This window comes from Phacochoerus africanus, chromosome 7 (genome assembly GCF_016906955.1).
Source record: "Phacochoerus africanus isolate WHEZ1 chromosome 7, ROS_Pafr_v1, whole genome shotgun sequence".
Taxonomy (NCBI): domain Eukaryota; kingdom Metazoa; phylum Chordata; class Mammalia; order Artiodactyla; family Suidae; genus Phacochoerus; species Phacochoerus africanus.
The window spans coordinates 19,871,034-19,898,045 of record NC_062550.1 but is presented as its reverse complement, the minus strand read 5'-3'; the positions used below and the strand labels follow the sequence as shown (position 1 = coordinate 19,898,045).

Below are 27,012 nucleotides of genomic sequence, written 5' to 3'. Positions count from 1 at the left end.
AAGGGAGCTAATCTGTGTACAGCTTTTGGGACAAACCTGACATGGTGGCTGCTGCTCTGGCACCAGCAGCGCCCACACGCCTTTGTCTGCCTCCTTGTCTCCCCACAGAGCGCACAGGAGTGGCCAGGGTCAGGGGTAGGCGGGGTGCTGAGTTTGACCATGTGCCATCAGATACCAGGTCAGGGAGGCTGGGTGGGCCATGCAGGTGGATGCTGAATGAGGGAGGGGAGCACACGTAGGAGTGGGGATGCAGACACCCCTGCAGTGACCCTGATACCCGGAAGCGTCTCAGGAGCCCAGCCTTGACATCAGAGCCTGGGATCCAGCCTCAGGATAGGCTTGTGGCCTCAGTACAGAGTCCTATGCCCCAAGGAGCCAGGAATGCCCACAGTGTAAGACATAGGTCTGGCCCTGGAGACAGGATTCTTGGGAGGGGTGACGAGATCCAGGCAGGGGCTCCCGTCTCCAGCTTGTCTCCTCCTCCTGTCCCAGCAGGGGCTGAGATCTCTTCCACTCCCAGCCACCAGAGTCTCTCCCAGACACACTCCTCTCTGCTGTAGCCCCACCACCCAGGGATGCTCCAGGTCCAGGACACAGAGCTGTCCAGCCAGCGGGAGAGCATCCAGGGATATCAGACCAGAGAGGAAGAAAGAGACAGGCCCAGGAGAGCTGGCAACTCCCTGGAAGTGGACTAGTGGGGCCTCTGAAACTTCAGGAAGGTGGGAGTGCCTGGGCTGGCTGAACCCTCCACCACCCCATCAGAGGCTCTGTGGGAGCAAATTGGTGTCTTTTCTATTTACACTTCATATTTAAGATGAAACCAGGAGGGAGTTCCCCTTGTGGCTCAGTGGTTAAAGAACCCGACTAGTATTCATGAGGATGCAGGTTCACTCCCTGGCCTTGCTCAGTGTGTTAAGGATCCAGCATTGCCGTGAGCTGTGATGTAGGTCCGAGATGGAGCTCGGATCTGGCCTTGCTGTGGCTGTGGTGTAGGCCAGCAGCAGCAGCTCCGATTCATCTCCTAGCCTGGCAACTTCCATATGCCGCGGGTGCAGCCCTTAAAAAAAAAAAAAAAAGACCAAAAAAAAATAAGATGAAATAGGGGCAGAAGAAGGAGAAGAGAGGCAGGAAGGATGGGAAGAAGGCAAGGGCACCTTCTCACAGCCCTTGAGGCAGAGCTGCCCTTGACCGTGGCCATCTCCCCTCTAGGCTCAGCTCCCAGAAGGAGGCCTTGGTGCCCAGCGCTATCCTAAGTCGTCTGCATTCACCACCTCGTGTGGGGGTGCTATCTTCATCCCCATTTTATACATGAGGACAGAAGTTGAGGACCCTGCCAGAGGCCACACCAGCGGTGAGCAGCCTTGAGCCCAAGTCTCACTGGTCCAAAGCCAAGGGCTCTTGGCCTTGACCATCTCTTTCCTCTCCAGCCTCTGAGGCAGTGGGATGCACACAGGAGGTGCTCCATAAATGAGCGATCAAAGGCAGGAAGCAGGGAGAGCGGGAGGAAGAGAAGATAAGCAGGTAGCAAATAAATAGTCAAGGCGCTGTTTTCCAATGCCAGGCTGGCACGCCGCCCGGGACGGCTGCCCTACACCCGGGAGCCCCGGGCCTGCGCTTGCCTCATCTTTTCCAGAAGTATGTAAGCCCAGCTACGTCAGCCTTCAGGTATGCACTGAGGTCGCAGTGAGAGGCAGAGCTCTCGCTCTCTCTCCTCTCTCTCTTTCCTCCTCGAATCCGCCCTTTCACAGGCTACCTTCCCACCCCCAACCCAGCCAGCCATCCCAGCTGTGCCCCCCTCCCCTGGAGCCAGGCCCGGCTTGGCTGGGAAGCCTGTGACAGCCCCCTCAGCAAGGTAGATCCCTGCCCAGGGAGGAGATGGGTGCGTGGTGCCGGGGGAGGGGCGGGAGCCGCATCATCTAACAGGTTGGTCGGGCTGGGAGGCGTCCCGCCCTCGTGGAGCTAATGAGCACTGTGCGACAGGTGTCTGCTCCTCAGTCCCCAGCCTGCCCTGCCTGCGACCGGAGTCAGCCGCCACCACCCCTCAAAGGCTCCCTCACCCATCCCCGCGCCCTGCCCGCTCCGGGGCCCGGGGCCCGCAATGGCCTGCCGCTCCTGTGTCGTCGGCTTCAGCAGCCGCAGCAGCTGTGAGGTGACCCCGGCGGGTGGCCCCCGGCCTGAGGCCTCAGGATGGGGCAGCTGCGGGGCCCCCGGGCCGAGCTTCAGCTCCAGCAGCCTCACAGGCTGCTGGGCGGCTGGCACCGTCCCCAAGGTGACCGTGAACTCCAGCCTGCTGGAACCCCTGGACCTCAAGGTGGACCCAGCGATCCAGCAGCAGAAGCACCAGGAGAAGGAGGAAATGAAAGCCCTCAACGATAAATTCGCCTCCCTGATTGGCAAGGTGAGCAGAAGTGGGAGGGGGGTCCCCAAAACTAAGGCCCGGCAGGTCTGGGCGGGCGACTGAGCGCAGTATTTCTGGAAGCATCATGCCCCACCCCCGCCCGCAGCCAATGGGGAGCCGCCACTGCTAATTCCGCGGGCTAACTCCGAGCAGGGAGATGCGGCGGCAAGTGCCTGCCCCATCCTGATGTGGGCGAGAAAGGGACCCCAGGGTGGTCCCTGAGGAGTGTCTGAATAATAGTGTGCTGCGTGGCCTGGGGTCGCCTCCCCGCCCCAGGGGTGGACTAGGGAGAGGCTCTGAGTGTGACCAAGAGGATGCCCCCAAGTAGGAACAGCTGAAGGAGGCCGGGCTGCAGTCAGACCCCAAGGTAAATGGACAGGGGGCGTGCAGGGTGCCCAGAAGGAGGCTGCGGAGTGAGGGTGCCGCTGGGGCTGTCAGGTGATAGGAACGTGAGGGGCTGATGCTGCAAGTCAGAAACAGGTGGCCAGCCAGTCCTCCCTGTACCCACCGCAGGAGAGGATTCAAGTCCCCGGCACCCTACTTCCTGGACCCCGTTGTCATGGCCAACTCTCTGGTCTGGGCACAGGTCTTCAAGAGCTCGGAGAAAGTGCTGTCCACCTCCCAAAACTGCTCCTCACTCACCTCCTCCAAGAAACCTCCTGGCTCGGCTCCCCCCCCTCCACCCGGCCCCGCCCTGCAGGAGAATAATAGTCAGATAGTAGCAGCTACTGTTCCCGAACTGCTTACCGTGTGCCAGGAATTGTGCTGGGGGCTTTGTGTATTTACCCCTATTTCCTTCAACCTTCAGAAAGAAATCATCTTTATGCCCATTTTACAGATGTGGAAAACTCAACCTTCTTGCCCCTTCCCTGTAAACCCGAGCCCCATTCTTCTGCCCCTTCTCTGCCCCTTTGATCTCCCTGCCTCTGTGTCCCTCTGTGTGTGGCTAGTGTCCCCCCACTAGGTGGGCACCCACAGAGAGGGGCAGAGGGAAGAAAGTAACATGGCCAGAGCATCTGCTTGTGCCTGGCTCTGCCCACACTGCCCAGCACCCCGCAGTGGCTAGCTGGGAGATGGAGCAGCCCAGAGGTGAAGTGCCTTGCTCAGGGTCACACAACCAGCAAGGGTACAGTCTGGACTTGAACTTGGGTCTATGAGACCCAAAGCCAGCAGTCTCCGAGGTGAGAGTCCTTCCTCCCTTCCCCCACCCCCATTCCTGTGCCCACACCAACATTCCTGCACCCACACTTGGGATGCCCAGGCTGGGGGGTGTGGAGAGGAAGTGACAACCGGAGGACAACAGTCCTCTGAGGCGGAGCATCCCCACCACCGGCCCGGCCGGCTGCACAGAGCCGGAACTGCTGGGCGGCCACCCTCGGAGAATAGCCCGCTGCCCTGGGGAGGCAGGTCCCTGCAGAGCCACCTCCTCTCCAAACCCAGCTTAATCCCTTAAAAGGAATGCTTCGTGAGCTATGTCATTTGGCTCGGACGGGTGGCTTTTCTCCCCGAACGCCAGGGTTGACATCACCCTGTGCCTCTGCCATGAGGACAGGAGGAGGGGTCTGGGTCCTGTTCCCAGAGCCAGGGCGATGCCCTCTGAGATCCTTAGCAGAACTGGAACTTCCCAACCCTCAAATCCGAGCCTTGGCCTTGAGACAGGTGCTCTTCTGGATGGGATGCCAGGAAGCTTTAAGGCCAAGAAGTCCCGGCTGATCTGCCAGCTCAATGGAGAACATGGGTTAGTTAGTTCACCGTCGCTCCCTCTCTCCTTGTAAAGACTGTGAGGACCCAAGTGGAAGTGGGAGGGGTCAAGGAGATGAAATCTGCAGGTGCGTCACGAGGTTTGAATCCTGTCTCAGCCTCTGACCCGCTGTGTAATCTCAGACAAATTAGTTAACTTCGTGCCTCAGTATATATCCGTGTAATGGGCTTGTCAGAATCAAATGGCATCATTTTCAAAAAAGCATTTATAAAGCCCATAAATGGACCTGGCCCAGGGAACCCTTGAACCCTGGTAGTCCCTGCCACACAGGCACCTGCGAAGAAGAGGGGAGGGGCCGGCTGGAGGGAGGGGTGGAGGAGCTTCATGGGTAGGGGTGCATCACAGAGCTGGAAAGAGAGGCATGGGCCTCAGGATGAGAGGCTGTCACCAGGGTGGGGGTGGGGTCCTGGCAGAGAAGAGACAGGCCGGGCAGCCCTCCAGCTCCCCATCTTCTTCTAAGCCCTCTGAGGCACCAAGAGAAACCAGAGAGCACTGAGGAGGAGGTGGCAACAGGGAGACCCCCCAGGAGTCCACCAAGGGGGCGCTGGAGCAGTGTTGATCCTGCCACTTGCAGGCTGTGTTTCCTCAAGAAAGCCACTTACCCTCTCTGTGCTTCAGATTCCTACTCTGAGGGTAGCCCTGAGCTTATGCCAGTGGAGGGGGGAATTCGCAGCAGCAAGAGAGGAGGCGGAGAGAGGCAGGCAGAGGGCCATGCTGACACCCAGCAGAGGCCACTGACTGGGCCCTGTCACCCTCACATGCAGGCACCAGAGGGGATGGAGCTAGGACAAGAGAAGGGACTGCCAGGGGCGCCCAAGGAGGCTGCAGAGCCCAGGTGGTGAAGGGACCCTGAGGCTCCTTGGGTAAAGCCCAGTTCTGGCTGGAGGCAGGGGATGACACCTCCTCCCACCTGAGGAATAGGATCCACAAGCCCCAGGGACGTGACTCCTCAGTCAGGCTGGTCCCTGAAGTCTCCCAGGCGGTCAGCCTCCCTCCTCAGAAGGGGTCCCAGCCCAGCCCGGGCTGCTCAGTCCCCTCCACAAAAAGTACATCTCTCCCCATCCTGCAGGCCCCTGGAGTTGGGTCACCGTTAGTTCTGTGCTTCTGGGCCTCAGTTTCCTCATCTGTAAAATGGGAAGCAGGTAGACCAGGGGCTGGCTCTCTGAGGCCCTCCTATAGCCGCTGCCTATGATCTCAGGGCAGGGGGTCAGCCAATGATCTCAGGGCAGCAGAGGGCGGGGAGAGGAGGTCAGCCAGGTGGGGAGGAAAGGGAAAGAGTGCTCAGCAGCCTTGATAGGTTGGAGGCAGTTAACCTAGCACCTCACAGGGTGCCAGGACTTCCCGCCCTCACCCTCCCCTTCCGGAGGCCTTTGTTCCCAGAGGGAGGAACCTTTCTGCAGGGAAGGTTCTGGGTGGGGGATGAGTTTCCATCCCCACCCACTGAAAAAACAAGCAACTCCCCCAAGGGCAGCAGGGGGGAAGGGGCTTCCCTGGATCCCCCACAACCCCAAGCACCCCTTGGCTGGACTGGCTGGCCAAGGGCCCCATCTCCCAGGAGGCAGGTACTAAAGCCTAGGGGCGTAAGGTTAGACCGAGGGAAGGACTTCCTGGTCTAAAGGGGTTTGTGTTGCTCGTGGGTGGAGAGAGGAACCTCACAGCTCTCCTCTGACCCCGCCCTCAGTGTAAACACGGGGCTCCTGCCCATCAAGACGCAGGCAGGTGGAGTGAGCAGAAACCAAGCTCCCCACCGGCGATCCCTCACACACACAAGCAGGACGGAAACCCTCTTGACCACATCCCTACTGAACCTGTCTGGCTGTAATGACAGCAAACTGTAGGCTTAAAGTCGTCTTCAAGGAGAATTTACCAGCACGAATGGGAGTTAAGGAGAGAAACGATAGCCCACAAATGCCACGGTCCCGTATTCCGCAAGGGCCAAAGGTGCCTTTCCCAGGGCACCGGTATCCCAGGAAACCTGTGGACATGGGCAGAGTTGAGGGGGGGGGGACAACTGGCACCCAAATTCAGGAGGAACAGGACTTTGAGGTCTAGAGTCGGCAGCTGGCATCAGATGGGCCTGTCTGGGAAGCTTGGTGACCAAGTTGCTGTGTGACCCTGGACAAAACACCTGACCTCCCTGAGTCCGTGCCCACCCCCCGACCCCATCCCCGGCCCCCGTCTCCTCCTCTGTAAATGAAGGATGCAGACTGGCTGATCCAAAATGTTCCTAGGAGTTCCCACTGCAGCCCAATGGGATCAGCCGCAGCATCTTGGGAGCGCTGGGGCAAGGGTTTGATCCTCAGCCTGGCACAGGGGGTTAAGGATCCAGCATAATGGCAGCTGTGGTTTAGGTCTTGACGGCCACTCAGATCTGAGCCCTGGCGCGGAAACTCTATATGACACGGGGAGGCCGAAAGAGAAGGAAAAAAGAGGGGGGTGGCTCCTGGCTGTGGTTCTGGCTCTTTCAGGCTGTGATTCTGGGAGCTGGTGCCAGCAGTGGACAGAAGGAGGTCCAGCGACTTGCCTGTGGTCACAGGGAATGTCACCAGGCTGGTTGTCCAACATCATCAGGACAATAATAGGCTGCACTGTCTTGGAGCCTGGCCCCAGCCACCCCTCCTGCCTCAGTGGCCTAGCCCTGTCCTGGGCACCAAGGGGGCAGGGACCCCAAGAGGCGAGCAGATGGCTCTCAGTCTGCAAGGGAGGGGGGCAGCACAGGACAGAAGAGGAGCAGATAAGCTGAGGGCCACATACTAGAGGGAAGTGGGGAGCTCCCAGCCAGGGGAGGTGCGAAAGAGAGTGAATGCCTGTGAGGGGCTGTGCCTGGACAGGACTGGGGGCGGGGGCAGGCTGTGCTGGGCTGAACTGGATGGAGGGAAGGAGAAGACTCCAGAAGGACCTTGCCAGCCTGCCAGCCTGCCGGTGGCTGAGGAGGGGCGTCGGGGGGAGGAACCGCAGGAGCCCCTGCAGAAGTCTGAGCAGGAGAGTGTGAAGGACGCAGGATCTGAGAGGAGCACAGGGCCCAGAGCCCTCCCCATCTTTGTCCCCAGGGCAAGCCTGGCCCTAACCAGAAGCGGAAGCCAGTCCTGGAAGGGCGGCTGGGTTCCCAGGGCCCACAGAGACCCTGAAACTGCCTGGAGACCTATGTTGCCGTGTTTCAAAGATTCTAAACCCAAACTGCCTGGATTCCACACCTGGCCCTGCCACTTGCTCATCACGTGACCTTTGGGCAAGGTACTGAGCCTCCCTGTGCCAGGTTTCAGTGTCCATAGGGTATAGCTGATAAGAATACCCACCCTGCCGGGCTGTTTGGGGATTTAACAGGTTAAAGACGTCCAGCCACAGAGGAAGGCCCGGCACGCACTGCAGCAGTCTTTGCTGCTTACTGCTCCAAAGCTCATCCCCGGGTCCTTCTCTCCACAGCTAGGCAGGGCGGGTGACATCACCCCCGACTTCTAGCTGGGGAAACCGAGGCTCAGAGAGGCAACAAGTCCAGGGCTGTTGGGAGGATTAGCACTAAAGAACCAACCAGGCCCTGCCCTGCTGAGTGTCCAAGGCAAGATGAGACCGGACTTGGTGAGGTGGGCGGCAGATGGGCCTCTGGCACCCATGTGCCCTGGAACCTCCCACCCAAGCCCTGGGGAAGGCCTGGAGAGCCTGTCCCATGTCACATTCCCGGCTTAGTCCCTCTCCTGCCATCTATTTGGCCCCGCTCTTCCTCCAGGAAACCTTGGCTAACTGGCCCCACCTCTCTCAGATTCCCTCCTTATCTCACCATCTTCGGTGTGAACAATCAGTAATTGGAGATGCCATCTGAAGGCGCTGAGCGAGGCCCCAGTGGGTGTGCTCTGAGCAGATGAGCAGATGAGCTGCCACTTGCGTGGAGTCCCCGGGGGGGGGGGGCCATGCTGGCTGGGCCACGCCTGGCCCTCTCAACCCCAGCTCTCCCGCTCTCCTAGGTGCAAGCCCTGGAGCAACGCAACCAGCTGCTGGAGACCCGCTGGTGCTTCCTGCAGAGCCAGGACTCAGCCGCCTTTGACCTTGGGCACCTCTACAAGGACTACCAGGGCCGGCTACAGGAGGAACTGCGAAAAGTGAGCCAGGAACGAAGCCAGCTGGAGGCCAACCTGCTGCAGATGCTTGAGAAGGTGGAGGAGTTTCGGATCAGGTAGGGGGCGCCCCGGGGAGGGGGGGGCTGTGGGCCTGTAAGGAGGGTGGGGACTATCCTGCATTCTGGCACAAGGTCTGGGTGCCCAAGCCAGAAGAAGAGGAAAATTCTTTTTTTGTTTTTTGGTTTTTAGGGCCACACTTGCGGCATATGGGGGTTCCCAGGCTAGGGGTCGAATCGGAGCTACAGCTGCCAGCCTACACCACAGCCACAGCAACGCAGGATCCAAGCCACATCTGTGACCTACATCACAACTCACGGCAACACAGGATCCTTAACCCACTGATCGAGGCCAGGGATCGAACCTGCAACCTCATGGTTACTAGTCAGATTCGTTTCCATTGCACCACAATGGGAACTCCAAAACTTCTTTAAAGAACAATTCTTTTTACTCCACGCTAATTGAAGACCTGCAATGTGCCCACAGAACTCTAAATATTAGGAGAACAAGGCAGTGAACCTGCAGCTATCCCCTCAAATAAATAGTGACCCTTACAATGAAGTCAGTCTTGTAGTGGCTGACAGCTAAGCCCCGCGCTTGCTTACTGGCCCTGGGCACCGTCACAGCCTCTGTCCCCTACCCCTTCCTCTTGTGCCCATAAACACACTGACCCTCACTGGTCCAGCGGTACTGGCCCACAGGTCCCACTGACAATGGGAAACTAGTCACTAGCCAGACAACAGATGAGCTACTTCTTTGAATGTATCATGGGATTTTGATCTCTCATGGGCTGGAAAGGGAAGGGGGTGGGTATAGGCAGGGGGCAGAAATGATGGGGTTTACTTGCATAAAGAAGCGATCCCCCAGAGTTCCCGTGGTGGCTCAGCACTTTGAGAACCCGACATAGTATCCATGAGGATGCAGGTTTGATCCCTGACCTCACTCAGTGGGCTAAGGATCCGGCATAGCCACAAGCTGCAGCATAGGTCAAGGCTCAGACCCGGTATCAGCACAGGCCAGCAGCTGCTGCTCCAATTCGACCCCTAGCCCAGGACCTTCCATATGCCACAAGTGCAGCCCTAAAAAGGAAAAAGAAAAAGAAGAAGCAATCCCTCTAGGTAATGTGTGCACGACCTCCGTGGTGGACTCGGGGGGTCTAGAGAGAAGAGGAAAACACAGCTCCAGCGTGCAGGATGCTTTCATAACCTAATGGGACAGGAAGATGGGGAATAAACAGCTAGAAGGAAGGATGGCCCAGGCTCAGGCATGACTTGGCCCCTGTGCAAGGGGATTATGCCCCGCCCACACCCCTCACTAGCTCCATGGCCTCAGGCAAGGTGCTTCCCACGCCAGCTTCAGTTTCCTTCCATATGGAGTGGGAACCGTGATGGCTGTGACCAAGCTAAGGCTGGTGTGAGACTTCAGTGTGGTGCCCGGCGATTATAAATGGCCACTCCCTTGTCCCCTGGAAGGCTGAGTGCCCAGCACACAGTGGTCCTTGATTCAGGTTTGCTGAGCTGAACTGACCAATCTACAAATGTGCCTTTTTTTTTTTTTTTTGGTCTTTTTAGGGCTGCACTCACAACATATGGAAGTTCCCAGGCCAGGGGTCGAATCGGAGCTACAGCTGCCGGCCTACATCCCCGCCACAGCCACGCAGGATCTGAGCTGCATCTGCCACCTACACCACAGCTCACGGCAACGCCAGATCCTTAACCCACTGAGCAAGGCCAAGGATCGAACCTGTGTCCTCATGGATGCTAGTCGGGTTCATTACCACTGAGCCACAACGAGAACTCCCTGAACCGCCCAATCTAGGAAGGCAGACCAGTTACCAGTAGCTAAAAGGAGAGGTGGCCCTCTCTGACCAGACACTGGCCAGGGCTTCAAAGACAGGGAGGCTGGGCGGAGCAGAGAGGCCAGTTTCCCTGTAAGGGGCCCCCAGCCAGGGTGAGGGAAGGACAGGGTATGGTGGAATCCCCATCCTCCTCCTGCGGTGCTTGAGCCACACCCCAGCCCTGTGATATGAGGGGAGGCTCGAGTCTCCAGGCAGCCCATCAGGAGGCCAGGGACCTGGGCTATGGCTGTGGCTCGCTCACTGCCTCTGCGCATAGGCGCCCCCTGCTCAGACCACATTCAGAGGGGCGGACGCTCTCCCATTCCAGGGACCTCAGTTTCTTCATCTGTGCATGGATCTGGCTAGAATTTCCCAGCCAACTGGCATGATCGGCAGCCCTGGCCTGGGCTGGTCCTCGTGGCTGGGCCCCGCCCTGACCTGGAGGCCACCTCTGCCCCAGCCCTACCCTCCCAGTCCTAGAGAAACACTCAGGGACCCTGCCCTTTCTGACAGCAACAAAAGAAATCATGCCAGGACCCCGGTGCCCACGGTCTTTGCCCGCAAAGGCTCAGAGAATGGCAGAGCTGGATGGGGACTTGGGTCCTCCTTCGATGGAAGGAAAGAGAGGCCCAGAGAGGGCAGAGGCTTGTCCTCAGTCACACAGCCGTGTGTCCTGAGCCCCATCCCTAACCTCGCCAGCTACCGTGTAAGGCTGCTTCCGTGAGAGCAGCCAGATCACATCCAGGGAGGCACTTTGTAACTGGAAGCGCTATACAAACACTCCTTGTTGTTTTAATCTGGCTCAGCCCCCTCATTTGGCCTGCTGCCTGGTTTCCATCTGCTGCCTGATTTTACCATAGGATCTCAGGGCCTCTCTTCCTCTCTCTCTGGGTTAGGGACCCATCCGTGTTGGAGGAGGTGAGGCTGGAGGGTCTCTGGGTCTGCAGGCTAAAGCCAGGGAAGCTGTAGCCTGGCTGTGCAAAGCCTGGGGCCCCTAGAAGCCAGAAGGTGCCAGGCCAAGCCCTGGCAGGGAGGGATGTGCCCCGCTTGTACAAGGCCAATGAGATCAGCTTCACTCCTGAATAAAAACAAGTTGGGGGGGGGGCGCCGTGCGGGGGTACGGGGGTGACAAGCTGAAAAGGGCTGAGAACGTGTTTGGGAGCTAATGGCTGGCAGAATGGCAGGGGATTGGGGGTGCAATGGGGGGAGATGGCACCCCATAAGCCTATCAATGGAGACCTCCAAAAGCCTTGATGCAGCAGGGACCCTAAGGATTGGCTAGCTAACCCTTCCATTGACTAAGGATGACGCAGAGGCCCAGCAAGGGGAAGCCACTTGCCTGAGGCCACACAGCAAATGCAGAATGCCAAGTACAATTGTGCAAGCTGTTCACTGCACAAGGGCATCTGGTTAAGGAGGGGAATTGGGATGGAATTGCAGGGGAGTTGATGAGAAGGGAGAAGGGATGACTGCACAAAAGCCTGGGAAGGGCGGTGGGAGTGAGGAGGTTTGGTGCCTCAGAGGGCCCCCCCGCTAGACAGCTCTCCCCAGGGTCCTGCGTCCAGGCAGGCGAAACTCTGCTGGCCAGAGGAGGGGGAGAAGGGGAGAGGTTGGGCATGGGGCTTGCGTGGGGTGGCCATAAGTGGAAGCTTCTCAACTCAGGGCTCCACAGACCCCTGTCCCCAAGGCAGAGAATTTTTCAGAGGACCCCAAATTCCAGAGGGAGGCCAGTTCGAGTCAGCCCAGCCCTGAGGATTTGTGAAGGTCGTGCAAGAACTGCCTGCTCACTCTGCAATGAGGCTTCCCCCACAGTTTCTTTCTGGAAATGCTGAGACAGAGGGGCTAAGGGCCAAGGCCTGGGGTTGGAGAGAACTGAGCTCAGATAATAATAATAGCAAGCGCTTTAATGGGTGCCCAGCACTGTTGTAAACACTCTATGTATTAACTTATTTAATCCTCGAGACATTGCTATTGGAGTTCCCATCGTAGCTCAGGGACAACAAACCCGACTAGGATCCATGAGGATGCGGGTTCTATTCCTGGCCTCACTTAGTGGGTTAACGATCCTGAGTTGCCATGAGCTGTGGTGTAGGCTACAGACGCGGCTCGGATCCTGCGTTGCCGTGGCTGTGGTTCAGGCTGGTAGCTGCAGCTCTGATTTGACCCCTAGCCTGGAAACTTCCATATGCCACAGATTCAGCCCTAAAAAGACAAAGGGGGGGCATCACTGTTATCATGACATCGTGACAGAGGCACACATCAGTAGCCTATCCAAGGTCACACAGCTAGCAAGAAAGCCAGGAATGAAGCCCAAATAATCTGGCTCTGAAGCCTGATGACACTACACTAGCTTCCAAGCCTTCCTCTGAGCCTCCATTTCCTCATCTGTGAAATGGGATCCACAGCACATCCTTGGCTGGGGGCTCTGATAGTCACAGGAGAGAGTGCAAGCTTCTTGGGCATTTTGTTCGCCCTGGAGGCCCCAGATTGCAGAACAGTCTCCCTGGCCACCCTGCCTCTCCCCCAGGTCACTGCATTCTCGGAGCCCCTCACAGACTCTCAGGAGCCGAGGCAGTGGCCAGGGAGAGTGTGTGCCCTGCACACTGAGTTTCAGAGACCCAGGTGCCCTGCAGGCTCTCAGCCCTGGGGTCTGCTCCCCTCAGCCCTTGGGTAAGCTGGTGGAAAAGGAGGGTGGCAGGTCCAGCTGGCTGACGTGGACCATGGGAGACGCTGCCCCATCTGTGATATCAACCGGGGCAGGCAGGCGGCTGTAATTAGAGCTGCTGGTGATTCAGGCATTCCCTGGAGAGGAGGGGAGCAAACAGGAAGCCACAGAATCCCACATCCACTGGCGCAGGCTAGGCTTCAGATGGGAGCGGGCAGCGGGCAGACACCTACGGAGGGAGCCAAGAGGGTAAGATCAGGGATCCAGAGATGCCCTCTCCCCACCCAACAGTCTGTGTTCCCAACACGAGGTGGACTTGAGTAAGAAGGAGGCACATCTGAGAAGAGAGGGAACCCACCTTTGTGGAGTGCTAACCGTGCCCATCTGTCATCGCAACAGGGGTGGACTTCCAGCGCCCAAGCACACAGCTAGATAAGGGAGGGGGTGGAGTTACCAAATACAGCGGGGGCCCATCTAACTGCACCGTCTATGCTCTTCCTGTTCTCCCTCTCGAAGGAAGAGGACACGGTGTCCTACTGTCTAACAAAGCAGAGGGAAGAAGGATAAGGCTGCGGGGAAGGGAGGGGTTTGGAGAGGATGACGTGTCAGCAAGATGCTCAGAACAGACGCAACCAAAGGCACAGCTTGTTTGAAACAGAGGCTCTCAGAGGAGGAGATGGCGGGGAAAGATGAAGGAACCAATATCCGGGTGAAAAGGCTGCACAATCAGGAGAGGCTTCCTGGAGGAGGTGAATGTGGAGTGGAGCCAGGAAAGAGGCAAATGCCAGTGGGAGAGGAATGGCTGATCATCGGGAAGGAGGCAGCAGGGGGAGTGGAATGTCTGCTTCCCCAGAGCCAGTGCCAGGGGCTCTGTCACAGGCAGAAGGGTGGTGTCATAGAGACAGAGGACTGCGTTCATCTAAATGAAGGGGCTCCTTTTTTCCTAAGTGGCGCAAGGCACAAATACAACTGCAGAGGCTCTGGGCTCTATGACCCCTTGCCAAGTCCCACCACATCCAGCTGAGCAGCCTCTCTCTGTGTGTCTCTCCCCTTCTCCCCATCTCCCAGGTATGAGGATGAGATCTCCAAGCGCACAGACCTGGAGTTCACCTTCGTCCAGCTGAAGAAGGTAGCTGCCCAGCCTGCCCCAGGGGCTCCTTCTGCCCTCTTTCTCTCGGGATCCCCAGGCTGAGCCCCAGGACCATAGGCAGGGAGATACGTACCTGTCCCCACCCTGCTTCTCCTCCCAGGTTCTGAGCCAGGTCTCCTCTGGGGATCACCCCCATGTCACCCAGGAAGCAAAGCACCCCCCACCCCCCTACCCCTGCTTCGGGACCGCCTCCATTCCCTCTCCCATCATTCACCGCTGCTCCCACCCCCAGGACCTGGATACAGAGTGTCTTCGAAGGACGGAACTAGAGACCAAGTTAAAAGACCTGCAGAGCTTTGTGGAGCTGATGAAAAGTATCTATGAGCAGGTGAGAATTCGGGGTCAGGGTCCCACGGAGCCAAGAACAAACTGGTCCATGGGCCAAGGATGCAGGGGAGGCAAAGGCATCCGGTGGGGTGTGGAAACTTCGGCAGGACTCACTGTTTCCCACCACAGAGGTTAATGCTTTCCTGAACGCCTTGGTGCAGCTGTCTGTAATCTGACATAGGAGTTCCCATTGTGGCTCAGCGTGTTAAGAACCCGACTAATATCCACGAGGATATGGGTTCAATCCCCGGCCTTGCTCAGGGGGCTAGAGGATCCGGTGTTGGGGTGAGCTCCGCTCAAATCTGACGTTGCTGGAGCTGTGGCATTAGGCGGGCAGCTGCAGCTCTGACTCAGCCCCTAGCCTGGGAACATCCATGTGCCATAGGTGCGGCCCTAAAAAGCAAAATAGCAATAATACTAATAATTTGACACAGACCCTCATCACTCATTTCATGGAGGTGGCAGATGCCCACAAGGCCTGTCTCAGGGAGAGCCCTGCCTTCATGTGTGTTGGAGCCCTGAGAGCGTGCAGGAGACTAGGACATCCAGGGAAGCGTCAGGAGGTGGCCTCAGAGCAGGAAACCAAGGGGCCCTGAATGGCCATTCTTACTGAACTAATCTCTCTCTCTCTCTCAACCTTGCAACCTAAATCACAGGCACCCACGGTTCTAGCTCTGGGGGACTTGCACTGCACCCTCTGCCATGTGGGGCCTGGCAGGGAAGATCTGTAGTCAGATTCTGTGGTTCCAAGATCGTACTAGCTTCTGCTGCACAAAAATGACCCAGTAAATGCAGACAGAGGCGCCTCTGACACATTCTCATTTGTCCCTAAGTTTTCAGCTGAGCCTGGGGGCGGTCAGTGGCCCAGCAAGGCCTGTCCCACTGCAGATGGGCCCTGTAGATGGGCCCTACCACTCTGCCTGCTGAGCATCCTTTGGGCATGTGTTCCCCACTTTGTATCCTCTGTTTAAGGCTGAGGACCTGATAGGGGTGATGCTTTGATTCAGCTATGAGCAGGCAGGACCATTGTTGGGAATGACAGGGCTTGGCAGCCTGGGTGCTACAAACCGCTGGTGCCAAGCTATGGCAATGCAGCCCAGGGCAGAGCAGGGATCAAAGGCACTGCCGCAGTCGGAAAGGGCTGCTGACCCCAGCTTCATGGCCTTGTCCCGTGGCGAGGGAGATTGGGCCTCGTGGTGGCACGTGGGCCTCACTGCTTTCTCAGCCGGGGCTTGCATGGGCTGAGACTTGTCTGAGGCCATGGGAGGCAGCAGAGCAGAGAAAGCCTCACCACCCTTGCCCACGGCAGGGAGGCAGCCCTTGTGGGCAGACCACCCAAAATGCTTCCTGTCCCTGGCATAGTTCCCCACAGCCTGGCCAAGCCAGGGCTGACCAGGCCACCATGCCCACTAAGTGGCTGGGGTAGCGGATGAGGCAGACATCAGCAGGGCCCATGTTTCAGAGCGTCTAGTCCACCCTGCTCACCCACATCTCAGCGAGCCCAGGGCCAGGTGGAGGCCCTCTAGGTGTGGAAACGTAGCTGAGGAAGACGGGGCATAACCAGCCATATACCTGAGCGTTGCTGGAGGCACACCCGCCAAACTTCCGGACCTCCGTCCCAACAGCCAGGCTGGGGACTCCATCCAGACTTACCAGCCGGAGGGCCCCCTTCCCAACTCTACCTTTTTTTTTTTTTTTTCAACATTTCTGTGACTTGGAACAAGTTATTTCTCCTCTTTGCACCTTATTTTCCTCATCTGTAAAATGAGGGGAGTGAGAGTAGCAGACTCGTCGGGTTATGATGGGAGAAATCCATTCATTCACTGATAAGTGTGTTGAAACTGATATCACAGCAACGAGCAAAGCCCCTGCTCTCAGGAGGGCACAACTCGGCTCAGAGGGGCAGGTAACAGGCTGGTAGACGCATATCTGGATAAGATCACTTTGGAGAGTGCAACGTCACTGGCATGCAAAGAAACCAGGTGATGCCCTAGGGCCAGAGGGAGGGGAAGCGTCAGCCCCCAGCCAGAGGGGTGGCTCAGAGGAGGCCTAAGCGAGTGAAGGACCAGCCCGGGCAAGGCCTGGGGCCCTGGATGGAGCATGGCCCTTATTCTAAGCATGATGGGCAGCCCATGGTAGGGACGAGGGGTGGCTGCTGCTGCAGGCAGGGTGAAGGTGCGTTTGTGCTGTGGGGGGACCGCTGTGGAGAAGGGGCCACAGTGAATGCAGGAGGTGCTCAGTGCATTTACTTTGTACACACACACACACACACACACACACACACACACTATATGTATATATGATGGTATATACACATATACGTAAGTATTATAGTATATACACATACATGTATAGTATGCATAATATATAAAATATGTTATGATATGTATTTATATATGCATGTATATAGTATGTGTGTATATATATATTATATATTATACATATTATGTTATATACCATATTAAACATATATATACTGTTTAATACTATAACATATACCATATTAAACATGTATACGCTATGTTTAATATGGTATATAACATGATAATATGTTATATGCCATATTAAAATATATTAATACATTAAAATACATTCTATGTAATAATGTATTGCATTATTATTACATATTATACATAATAATAGTTATTATTGTTTTGGGAGGCAGAGAGGTGGCAAGGTGGTGTCAGGCAATAAAGTTCAGGTCTCTCTCCATGTACCTCCACAGGCTGAGACGGCAACGCTGATCCCTTGCTAAAAAGATTCCCCACACCAGTGGGTCTCTAAGCCAACACTGCCTAGTAAAAAAATAATTCAGGGAGTTCCTGTTGTGGCGCAGCGGGTTACACACCCGACTAGTTTCCATGAGGATGCAGGTTCGATCCCTGGCATCGCTCCGTGAGTTAAGGATCCGGCATTGTCATGGGTTGTGGTGTAGGTCGAGGACACGGCTCAGATCCAGCATTGCTGTGGCTGTGGTGTAAGCCGGCAGCTGCAGCTCCGATTCAACCCCTCGCCTGCAAACTTCCACATACAGCAGGTGTGGCCCTAAAAAGAGAAAGGAGGGAAGGAAGGGAGGAGGGAAGAGATGAAGGAGGGAGGGGAGGAAGGAAGGAAAATTCAAGCCACGTAGGTAATTGGAAGTTTTCTAGCAGCCACATTTTTAAAAAAAGCAAAGAAACAGAAAAAATAATTTTAATATATCCCACTTAGCCCAAAAGAGACAAAATATGGGTATGTAATCAATATAAAAAAATGAATGGGTTATTTCACATCTTTTTCTCATTCCAAGTCGTCAAAATCTGGTGTGTATTTCACACCTCCAGCTCATCTCAGTTCTGACTGGCCACATTTCGAGTATTCACGACCACATAGGAATAGTGGCTGCAACATCAGACAGAGCAGGTCCAGGCAAAGGAAGGTCCAGCCACGGCCCCTTCAGGTGGAATGAAAACATGGTGGAAGGTGAGCAGCCCCAGGACGGCTGGACACTGGTTTCAATTTGGAGCAGATACCAGAAAAGCACTGCTCTATAGGCCCACCCTAGTGTCCCAGGAAACAGCCTTCCCCTCTCCCAAGACACACACACACACACACACGCACACGCACACGCACACGCACACGCACGGTCCAGGATAAGTTATAGAAAGCCATTCTCAGAAGTCAATGGCCAGGGAGTTCCTGTCATGGCACAGCAGAAATGAATCTGACTAGGAACCGTAAGGTTGCGGGTTCGATCCCTGGCTTTGCTCAGTGGGTTAACAATCCAGCATTGTCATGAGCTGTGGTATAGGTCACAGACTCAGCTCGGATCTGGCATTGCTATGGCTCTGGCGTCGGCTGGCAGCAACAACTCTGATTACACCCCTAGCCTGGGAACCTCCATATGCTGCGGGTACAGCCCTAGAAAAGGCAAAAGACCAAAAAAAAAAAAAAAAAAAAGAAGAAGAAGAAGAAGAAGTCAATGGCCAGAGGTGCTCAGGGCCTCATCTACACACTGTAGCCTCCCAGGCAACCCCCTTGCTCCTCAGCTCCCGGGACACGGGCTGGTAAGTGGCCCCCGGGGCTCCCATTCCCCCTCAGCTTCCCAAATACAGACCAGCTCCCAAGTGCACTTGGTCCGGGCTGCGTCCAGCCAGAATGCCACCGCTCCACCCATACATAAACCCTGCTCCCAGGGACATTAGCTACAGAATCCACTGACAACCCCCTGCAGCCAGGCATAACTCCCAGGATGCTGATTCCTGCAAAGAGGACCTGGCATGTCTGAGCTGCTTTGGCGCCTGCCTTCGTGGTGTCTCCAGTGGCTGCTCTGGCCCTGGACACTTCATTCTGGCTCCATTGCCTTTACCAGCCACAACAGTAGCTTCCTTAGCTGTTGTGTACAATTTTCCAGGCTCTGGGCTGAGTGCTTTCCAGATGTAATCCCACTTAATCTTCCCAATAAACCTCTAAAGTAGGGATATTATAACTAAGAGAGCATGGACTTTAGAGCAGCTTGGATTTGAATCTTGGCACGGTAATTATGTGAACTTAAGCAGGTTCCTTTAGCTCTTTATGCCTCAATGTCCCTGTCTGTGAAATGGGGAGAATAACAGCCCGAGCTCACTGGCCGGCTGGGAGCACTTATCTTGCCCACATATTCTAAAGCACTGACAAGAGTGTCTGGCACATGGTTAAGTATTTAATAAGTGTTAGTTGTTTTCAGTTCTATAACTATACCCATTTTACCAATAGGAAAACTGAGGCTTGGCTACAGTTAACGACTTGACCAGGGTTACCCAGCTAGTAAGAGGCGGTGGTATTATTCAGAGCCCAGTGCCATTAAGCACTAGATTTTACTGAGTAGAGATTTTACTCTCAGAGTCGTCAGCATCTTCGCTGACCCGGGGTCCCACAGTGAGGGTGGTCACACACCTGGCAGCCTCCTCAGACTCTGGCTCCTAAGAGAAGCTCTAACCTGTACCTCGGCTTAATTCTTGCCAAGCTGGAGGTGCACATCTCTCCAGGAGCCCATCCCACGTGGCATTTCCCACGTGCACAAGCCAGCATTGTCATGCCCTCTGCAGCCCGGCGGGGACCCGGCGTGTCTGAAGGTGCAGGTTTTCTAAACCCTCCGTTTCATGCTTCTGTTCACCATGCTCATGCTTCCTCTGCCTCTTTCCAGAAAGGACCTGAGGCTGCCCCATCAGCCAGGTTTCGTCCCCGCTTTTGCCTCAGGGGTGCCCTGTGTTCTGACAGTGCCCTGGCTGTCCCCTGGCCCATAACAAATGTCACCCTAGGCCTGGGTGAGAAGTGCCCCCTGGAGAGCTTTATCTGAAGCACCCCAAGCCCACCAACCCCCACAACATGGTGATCAAGGAAGCCCCAAGCTGCAAGCTCTGACACTGTCTGCAGCCAAGCCCTGGCTGGGATGTTGGTTCCATTTGGGAAATGTCACTCTCCAGTGATGACCCCAGGGCCAGCAGAGGTGCAGCCTGAGTCTGTAGGCACCATCACCCTTCTCCTTGCACAGGCTGGGGCCTCCCCCTGTCTTTGCTCAAAGATCTCTAAGTTCATTTGAAGAGCAACTAAAACCCTTTATCAGGAAACCCCTTAAAGGGCTGCTGGCCACCAAGCAGAGTCCCCCCAGCTCCAGGGTAGAGACAGGTTTGCCTGCTGCTGCCCAGGCTTCCTGTTCCAGGAGGCGATTCTTATCACCAGGGATGCTTAGGAAGCAGGTTCAGACAGGGGCGAACAGATGGGGCAGGGTGGTGGGGGACGGAGGGGGGTTAGGGGGGGTGGCGACCCTCCTCAGTGGCCCGGCAGCTGGTCATGTGGCTCTAGCTGACCTGCCCCATCCCACAGTCTACAGCCACAGAGATACAAGCTGCAGGGCACAGGTAGTGGCCTCTGCAGGTACAGACTCCAGAGGTCCAGCCAGCACCTGCCCGAGCGTAAAGACAGGTGGAGCTCAGGAAGGGGGTGCAAAGTCGGGAACCAAGATCGGAAAGTGGTCAGGAACCAAAAACAGAATCTGGATCTGATTAGGCCTGGATCTGAGTTGATGCAGAGCCCACTGCCACTTTTGGGGAAACACACGGGCCAGAGGAGCATGTTAAACACCAGCACTCAGGAGTTCCCCTTGTGGCGCAGCAGAAATGAATCCGACAAGTATCCATGAGGATGCGGGTTCGATCCCTGTCCTCGCTCAGGGATCAGAGGAAACAGAGAGTCACCAGGGGGATGGAGGGACTACGGGGACAATGGCAGCTGAGGTACCCCCCACCAGCCCTGAGCCTCCCAAGTCTGTGTCCTACCAGGAGCTGAAGGACCTGGCAGCCCAAGTGAAGGATGTGTCGGTGACCGTGGGCATGGACAGCCGCTGCCACCTCGACCTGAGCGGCATCGTGGAGGAGGTGAAGGCCCAGTATGATGCCATCGCGGCTCGCAGCCTGGAGGAAGCAGAGGCGTACTCCCGGAGCCAGGTTCTGGGCTGGCCGGGCAGGCTGGGAAGACACAGCCAGCACAGGGGGCGCTGCACCAGCTGAGGCTGCCGGCAGCCCTGGCGGCTGAGATTCTGGGAGACAGGGATGGGGAGACCGAGAGAAAGGACGAGCCCTGAGCTCCCAGGCAGAAAGCGCTGCACCAGGCCCCTGGGGCGACGGTACAGGGGAAAGCCCGCAGTCTGCACCCTTCAGAGGCTCACAGGGATGCTGCCACCCAGTAGCACCAGGCCAGGTGTGGGCATGGCCTGTGGGGCTCAGTCTAGGGGCAGCCAGAGAGGCCATCCAGAGACAGACGAGGTGGGAGCAGGAGGGGAGGAGGGGGCTGGTGGCCTGGGAGTGGTGGGCCCCAGAGGAGGAGGCAGGGCTGGGGTTTGAGGAAAACGGAAGGACAAGAAGCCAGGGGTGCTAGGGGGGACACAGGGAGCTGGCCCTCACGACTCCCTCCTCCATGCCCTCCAGCTGGAGGAGCGGGCCGCCTGCTCAGCCAAGTTGGGGAACAGCCTCCAGAGCAGCCGCAGAGAGATCGCTGACCTCAACGTGCGCATCCAGAAGCTCCGATCCCAGATTCTCTCCATCAAGAGCCACGTGAGTGTCTGGAGGACCCACCCGGGGGGTGGAGCAGGGAGGAGCGCGGCACTCACACTCTGCCACACTCACACACATGCACGCGTGCTCACACCTGAGGCATCCATGCAAGCCCTGGCTGAGTGACCCTTGGGCAGGTCACTGAGCAGCCCTGTGCCTCAGTTGCCTCTTCTTTCCCCCTAAGATGGCTCTGAGGATCACATAAGCTTTGCACTTGAAAGTGGCTGGGACTGTTAGGGAGCTCCACTACATACACCCGGAGCCCACTGCCTCCCCCCCAACCCCCGCCCCAGGTCCCGCTCCCACTATATAGAGAGAAGGGAAGGGAGGCCTAAGTAAGTCCCAGCTTCCAGCCAGGCTGCGCCATCAGAGAAGTGCCACCCTGTACAGACAGCTGGGACAGGGTCCTCTGGGGGCTTGTCAGACATCTCTCTTTGGAGGCCTTAGGAAAGGGTCTCCTTAGGTCTAACTGAATTCCCTCTTGCTGCAGTGCAACTCATTACCCCACGCAGGAATGCCCTGGCTTAGCCCTCCCTCCCACACACACCCCACCCCCACCCCCAAGCCCTGGCCGGCCCTCCCCCGCCCACGTCGGCTCACTGACCCCTTTCCTCTCCCCTCCTGGCTGCAGTGCCTGAAACTGGAGGAAAACATCAAGGCAGCGGAGGAGCAGGGAGAGCTGGCCTTCCAGGACGCCAAGGCCAAGCTGGCCCAGCTGGAGGACGCCCTGCAGCGGGCCAAGAAGGACATGGCGCAGCAGCTGCGCGAGTACCAGGAGCTGATGAATGTCAAGCTGGCCCTGGACGTGGAGATCGCCACCTACCGCAAGCTGGTGGAGGGCGAGGAGAGCCGGTGAGGGGCAGAGTGGGCAGGGTGGGGCTGGGGGAGAGGGAGGACCGGAGGACCAGCCCCATAGAAAACAGCCCTCCCCCTCTGGCATGACACCGTGAGCCTGGCAGGCTGGGCTCCTGTCTCGCTCCGCCACGTACGAGACTGGGACCTCCGTCCAATTCCTTCAGTTCTCAGTTTTCCTGTCTGGAAAATGGACTGATCATTAGCATAGCCCACCTGTGGCGCGACTTGATCCTGCATGCAAATGCCTGTCACAAATAAGTGCCTCGTAAATGATGGCCATTCATGTAGGGGAGAAGGGCAGAACCCAGAGAGGACAAGCTGGCTAGCCAGGGTCACACAGCAAGGCAGGAAATGACAGCCAAAAGTTGCCCTCCACCTGCCAGTCCCCGGGTCCCCGGTCTCAGGGGAGCTTAAGCCACAGGCTCCCTTCACGCCCCACCATTTCCTCCTCCCCCAGGATGGACTTGCCCCCAGCCACCATGGTCAGCGCTGTGAAGTCCAGATCCAGAACCGGTGAGCCTGCCTGCCCCAACAGACCACAGTGGGAGGGGGAGGCAGGGGGCGGGGAGCATGGCCCTAAAGGCATCATTTAAATGGCTCCCAAACCTCCAGCCCCTTCCCTGCCCCACCCCTTGTGTTCCCTGTAGCCACCACCAAGTCCGGCCTCTCCAGAGCCCCCTCCCGGAGAAGGAAGAACAGAAAGGGCCCCGTGATCAAAATCACCGAAATGTCAGAGAAATTCCTCTCACAGGAGTCAGAGGTCTCCGAGTAAAGCTGCTGCCTGGATCCCAGGAGCCCCAGCTCACTCCCGGCAGCAGGAGGGACTTAAGCTAGACTCAGCAAAGCGGCTTGGAGCCTCTAGATTGGCAAGGGAGGCAAACCCGATCCTGAACTGAAAAGAGGAGTCTTGAAAACAGTGACTGCTTTTTTGCGGGTTGCCAGGGATGGGACAGGATTGTCGCCAGCTCTTCAGAGTCACTCAGCTCCGTATCAATATCTCACCGCCCTGTCCTTCCACCCTCCGGCCAGAGGTTTTCCTGAATGGGTAACCTGGAAAGGGGGTCCATTTGCCTCCACCTTCCGGCTCCTCTGAGGTTCCTCCCCCAGCAGAGGGCTCCGACCGGGGTTCCTTGACCCTTTGCCCAGCGCTTGCCCTAAACGCACATCTCAAGCCTTGGCTTGCATCTGCCTCGGAATGGAGGCAGGCGCCCTTGTTGACCCAGCCCCAGCCAGCCACAGACCAGGGGCTGATGGGGACTGCGTGGGCACCCTTCTGTATCTGGAGTTCCTGGAGAGGCTGGGTGCTGAGGACCCCCGGCTTTCCTGCACCACCTGGGCTCCCCAGAAACTGACAGTATTAGGGAGCGAGGGGAGGAGGTGCCCTGGGTGTTTGGGACCTGAGCTCAGAACTCTGAGCTCACCCCAGACCCCTGTGCCCCTTCCCTCCTCCTGTGAGTCCGTCCCAGCAGGTCACAGTCAGAACTGGACAGCCTGCCCAGCCAGCTCCCAGCACCTTCTCTAGAAGCTGTTCTTGCCATAACCAACTCCCTAGGGGCTTGGGGAGTCAGATGACAGCCAGAGACCAAACCAGGTCCCCCTCTCTCCTCCTTGCTGCCTGGGGTTCAACACCTTGCCTGGGATCTGAGCTCTCCTGCCCAGGGGTTTCCCAGCCTCAAACCTGGCTTGGGAAGTTCCTGTTGTGGCTCAGCAGCAACGAACCCGACTAGTATCCATGAAATCTCAGGTTTGATCCCTGGCCTCGCTCAGTGGGTTAAGGATCCGGCGTTGCCATGAGCTGCGGTGTAGGTCGCAGATGCGGCTTGGATCTGGCATTGCTGTGGCTGTGGTGCAGGCTGACAGCTGCAGCTCCGATTTGATCCCTAGCCTGGGAACTTCCATATGCTGCACGTTGTGGCCCTAAAAAGACCAAAAAAACAAACAAACAAACAAAAAAAAAAAAAAAAACCACCTGGTTTGGGTGCACCAGATCCTGAAGACCATCTAGCCCCACCCCTGCCATGAAACCGCAGCCCATTTCCCATGAATTCTACTCCTCAGGGTCTCTGTTCTCTCCATGGCCCAGCAGCCTGGCCCTCCCCTGCTCTGCCCTACACCTGTAGGTTAGAGCCCCTCCCTTCCTCCCTCTCCACCCCTCCTCCCCCCCGCCAGCGGGGCCATGAAGAAGGCACTGTCCACTCAGGTCTGGGAGCTTCTGAGCCCTTGAGGTCGGGCTGGGGAGCCCCAACCACAACCGAAGAGAAATTCTGCAGCGACCCAACCAGAAGATTTGGGGCTGAAAGGAAGGCTCCTCTTTCCTCCTCTTGCCTCTCCCCTTCCAGGGCTAACAGGGGCTCCTGGCAGCTCCCACCTTCCACTCCATAAGCCGTCTTCTCTCCTTCCCTCTCCCTACCTGCCCCTTGCCTCCCCTCCTCTTCTACCCCAGCCTTTGATTCATTCATCTTCTTTTCCAGGACAAGGTGGCCCAAAGCCTGGGCCCACTCTTAGGCCCTTAAGTCCTCCAGGCCTGTTGGGGGCGCTGAAGGGCTCCTGACTCTCAGGCTGGAGGGAACTCCGACATGTACTCATCCCTCCAGTCCCCAAAGGGTGCTGATTGCTGCTTTTTCTTTGCCTATTTATTGGTTTCCTAAGGGAGCAAGTCCTCAGTGGGGATACAAGATATAAAAAGTATATATATTATTTTTTCATAACTTATGTGGCTTTTAACTTATTGCTTCCCTTCCTGTTTCTGCATAATCAGTGCTAATCAGTGCTACATATTACACTCTCTGGATAGACAATACATATCCCAGCCGCCCCACCCGACTGGCTGACTCTCTCGGGGGAACACCCCCTTCTCCCTGCCCAGGGATGAATAAAGTGCTGAGATTTGTTCATGCATAAAGGTGTGTGTCTGTTTGTACCTCCCCTCTCAGGATCGGACAGTCACTGGTCCAACAGGTTGACCACAGGAGCTTTGGGAATTCTCCAATTATGGGAAGAGGAGTCCAGGGACCTAGTTGTCCCTTCAAACCAATGCACTTTGGGCACGAAAAGTCCTCCTGCCCCGCCAGGCTACAAGGAGGCTGTACCAGTGTTGATCTATGTTGCCGGCACCTCCAGACATGCCCAGGCACCACGTGGCCGCCCCAGCAAGCCCAGACCCAGGAGGATTCCCCACGTGGCTGCATGTTCCCTCTCAAGCACTTCTGCCCAACTGTGGGGGTTGGCACAGCCCAGAATATATTCTGTTAAGTACAGGCCTAATCCTGCCAAATCAAATTCTGAATCAACAAACAAGGATTGAGGGCCTTCGCCAAGCCCAGCCCTGCACCAAAACACCTACGAGCATTCCCCACCCCTCCACCTTGAGAAGCTCACCGTCAGGTCAAGACAGGAGGCTTCAGTTTAAGACAGCCATCTTGGACTTCCTGGCCAAGGGGAGAAGGGAGAGGGGAGAGGGGCTGGTGTGGGGAATCAGAAGAGGACAAAGAGGTGCCCCAAGGACAGGAATCTTGGGGTGAGGGAGGACCTTTGAAGTATTCGTGTCCCGGCTCACCCACTCCCTGGAATGATACCTCAAACAGATACTCAGTTTGCTCATCTGTAAAATGGAGCCCCTAGCTTCCTACCTGCCTAAAAGTGTGTTTGGGGATCTGACAAGATAGCTGGGTTCAGAGTTCCCATTGTGGCGCAGCAGAAACCAATCCAACTAGGAACCATGAGTTTGTGGGTTCAATCCCTGGCCTCGTTCAGTGGGTTAAGGATCTGGTGTTGCCATGAGCTGTGGTGTAGGTCGAAGACTCGGCTCAGATCCTGTGTGGCTGTGGCCAGCAGCTGTAGCTGTAATTGGACCGCTAGCCTGGGAACCTCCATATGCTGTGGGTGCTGCCCTAAAAAGCAAAATAAATAAATAAATGAAGATAGCTAGGTTCATTCCTAGTAAGAATAGCACAGAGATTCCCTGGTGGCTCAGCGGTTAAGAACCCAACATAATGTCTGTAAGGATGCAGGTTCAGTCCCCAGCTGTTTTCAATGGGTTAAGGATTTGGAGTTGCCATGAGCTGCAGCGTAGGTTGCAGACACGGCTCAGCTCTGGCTTTGCTGTGGCTGTGGGGTAGGCCAGCAGCTGCAGCTCTGATTTAACCCCTAGCCTGGGAACTTTCATATGCTGCAGGTGCCATAAAAAGAAAAAAAAAAAAAAAAGAATAGCACGTCTTGCTTCCAGCAGTCTGAACTAAATAACAGCTCAACTAAAGTAAAGGATTATTGGGGATGTCATTATCATTATTACAGAGGAGGTTATGAAGTAACAAAAACCCACTAATCAGGAAACCAAAATCAGGCAAACAGGGCTGAGCTGGCTTTCTCGGGGAGCAGCACAGCCAGGCCCCTGAGCTGGAAGACCAGAGACTTCCATTCAGGGTTTAGCCATTCTCCTGGGGCCTCTCAGGGATGGGCTTTGCTCTCAAAATTCAGGAGAGGGAGTTCCCTTCATGGCTCAGTGGTTAACAAAACCGACTAGGATCCATAAGGAGGTGGGTTCGATCCCTGGCCTGGTTCAGTGGGTTAAGGATCTGGCGTTGCCATGAGCTCTGGTGCAGGTCGCAGACGCAGCTCGGATCTGGTGTTGCTGTGGCTGTGGTGTAGGTGGGCAGCTGTAGCGCCAATTTGACCCCTAGCCTGGGACCCTCCATATGCCTTGGGTTCAGCCCTAAGGTAGCAAAAAAAAAAAAAAAAAATTCAGGAGAGATGTTGGATAAAACCCATTTCCATTCAGGAAGGGCTTGGAGCCAAAACCCACTCTCTACTAATATTGTCTTTGTTTTTGATTCTAGTAAT

General features: G+C 56.5%; 1 protein-coding gene across 2 annotated transcripts; it reads left to right on the top strand.

Annotated features, from left to right (window-relative positions):
- Positions 1-1,698: 1,698 nt before the first annotated feature.
- Positions 1,699-23,933, top strand: KRT80 (keratin 80). 2 transcript variants are annotated; one of them, XM_047786682.1, is made up of 9 exons: positions 1,699-2,398; positions 8,120-8,328; positions 13,840-13,900; positions 14,154-14,249; positions 20,548-20,712; positions 21,193-21,318; positions 21,950-22,170; positions 22,631-22,686; positions 22,786-22,913. In XM_047786682.1, exons 1-9 carry the CDS (start codon positions 2,099-2,101, stop codon positions 22,818-22,820), a joined length of 1,269 nt encoding a protein of 422 aa, XP_047642638.1. In that variant the 5' UTR covers positions 1,699-2,098; the 3' UTR covers positions 22,821-22,913. The 2 variants fall into 2 exon arrangements, with proteins under 2 accessions (XP_047642638.1, XP_047642637.1); XM_047786681.1 differs by having other exon boundaries at positions 1,702-2,398; positions 22,821-23,933.
- The last annotated feature ends 3,079 nt before the right edge of the window (positions 23,934-27,012 follow it).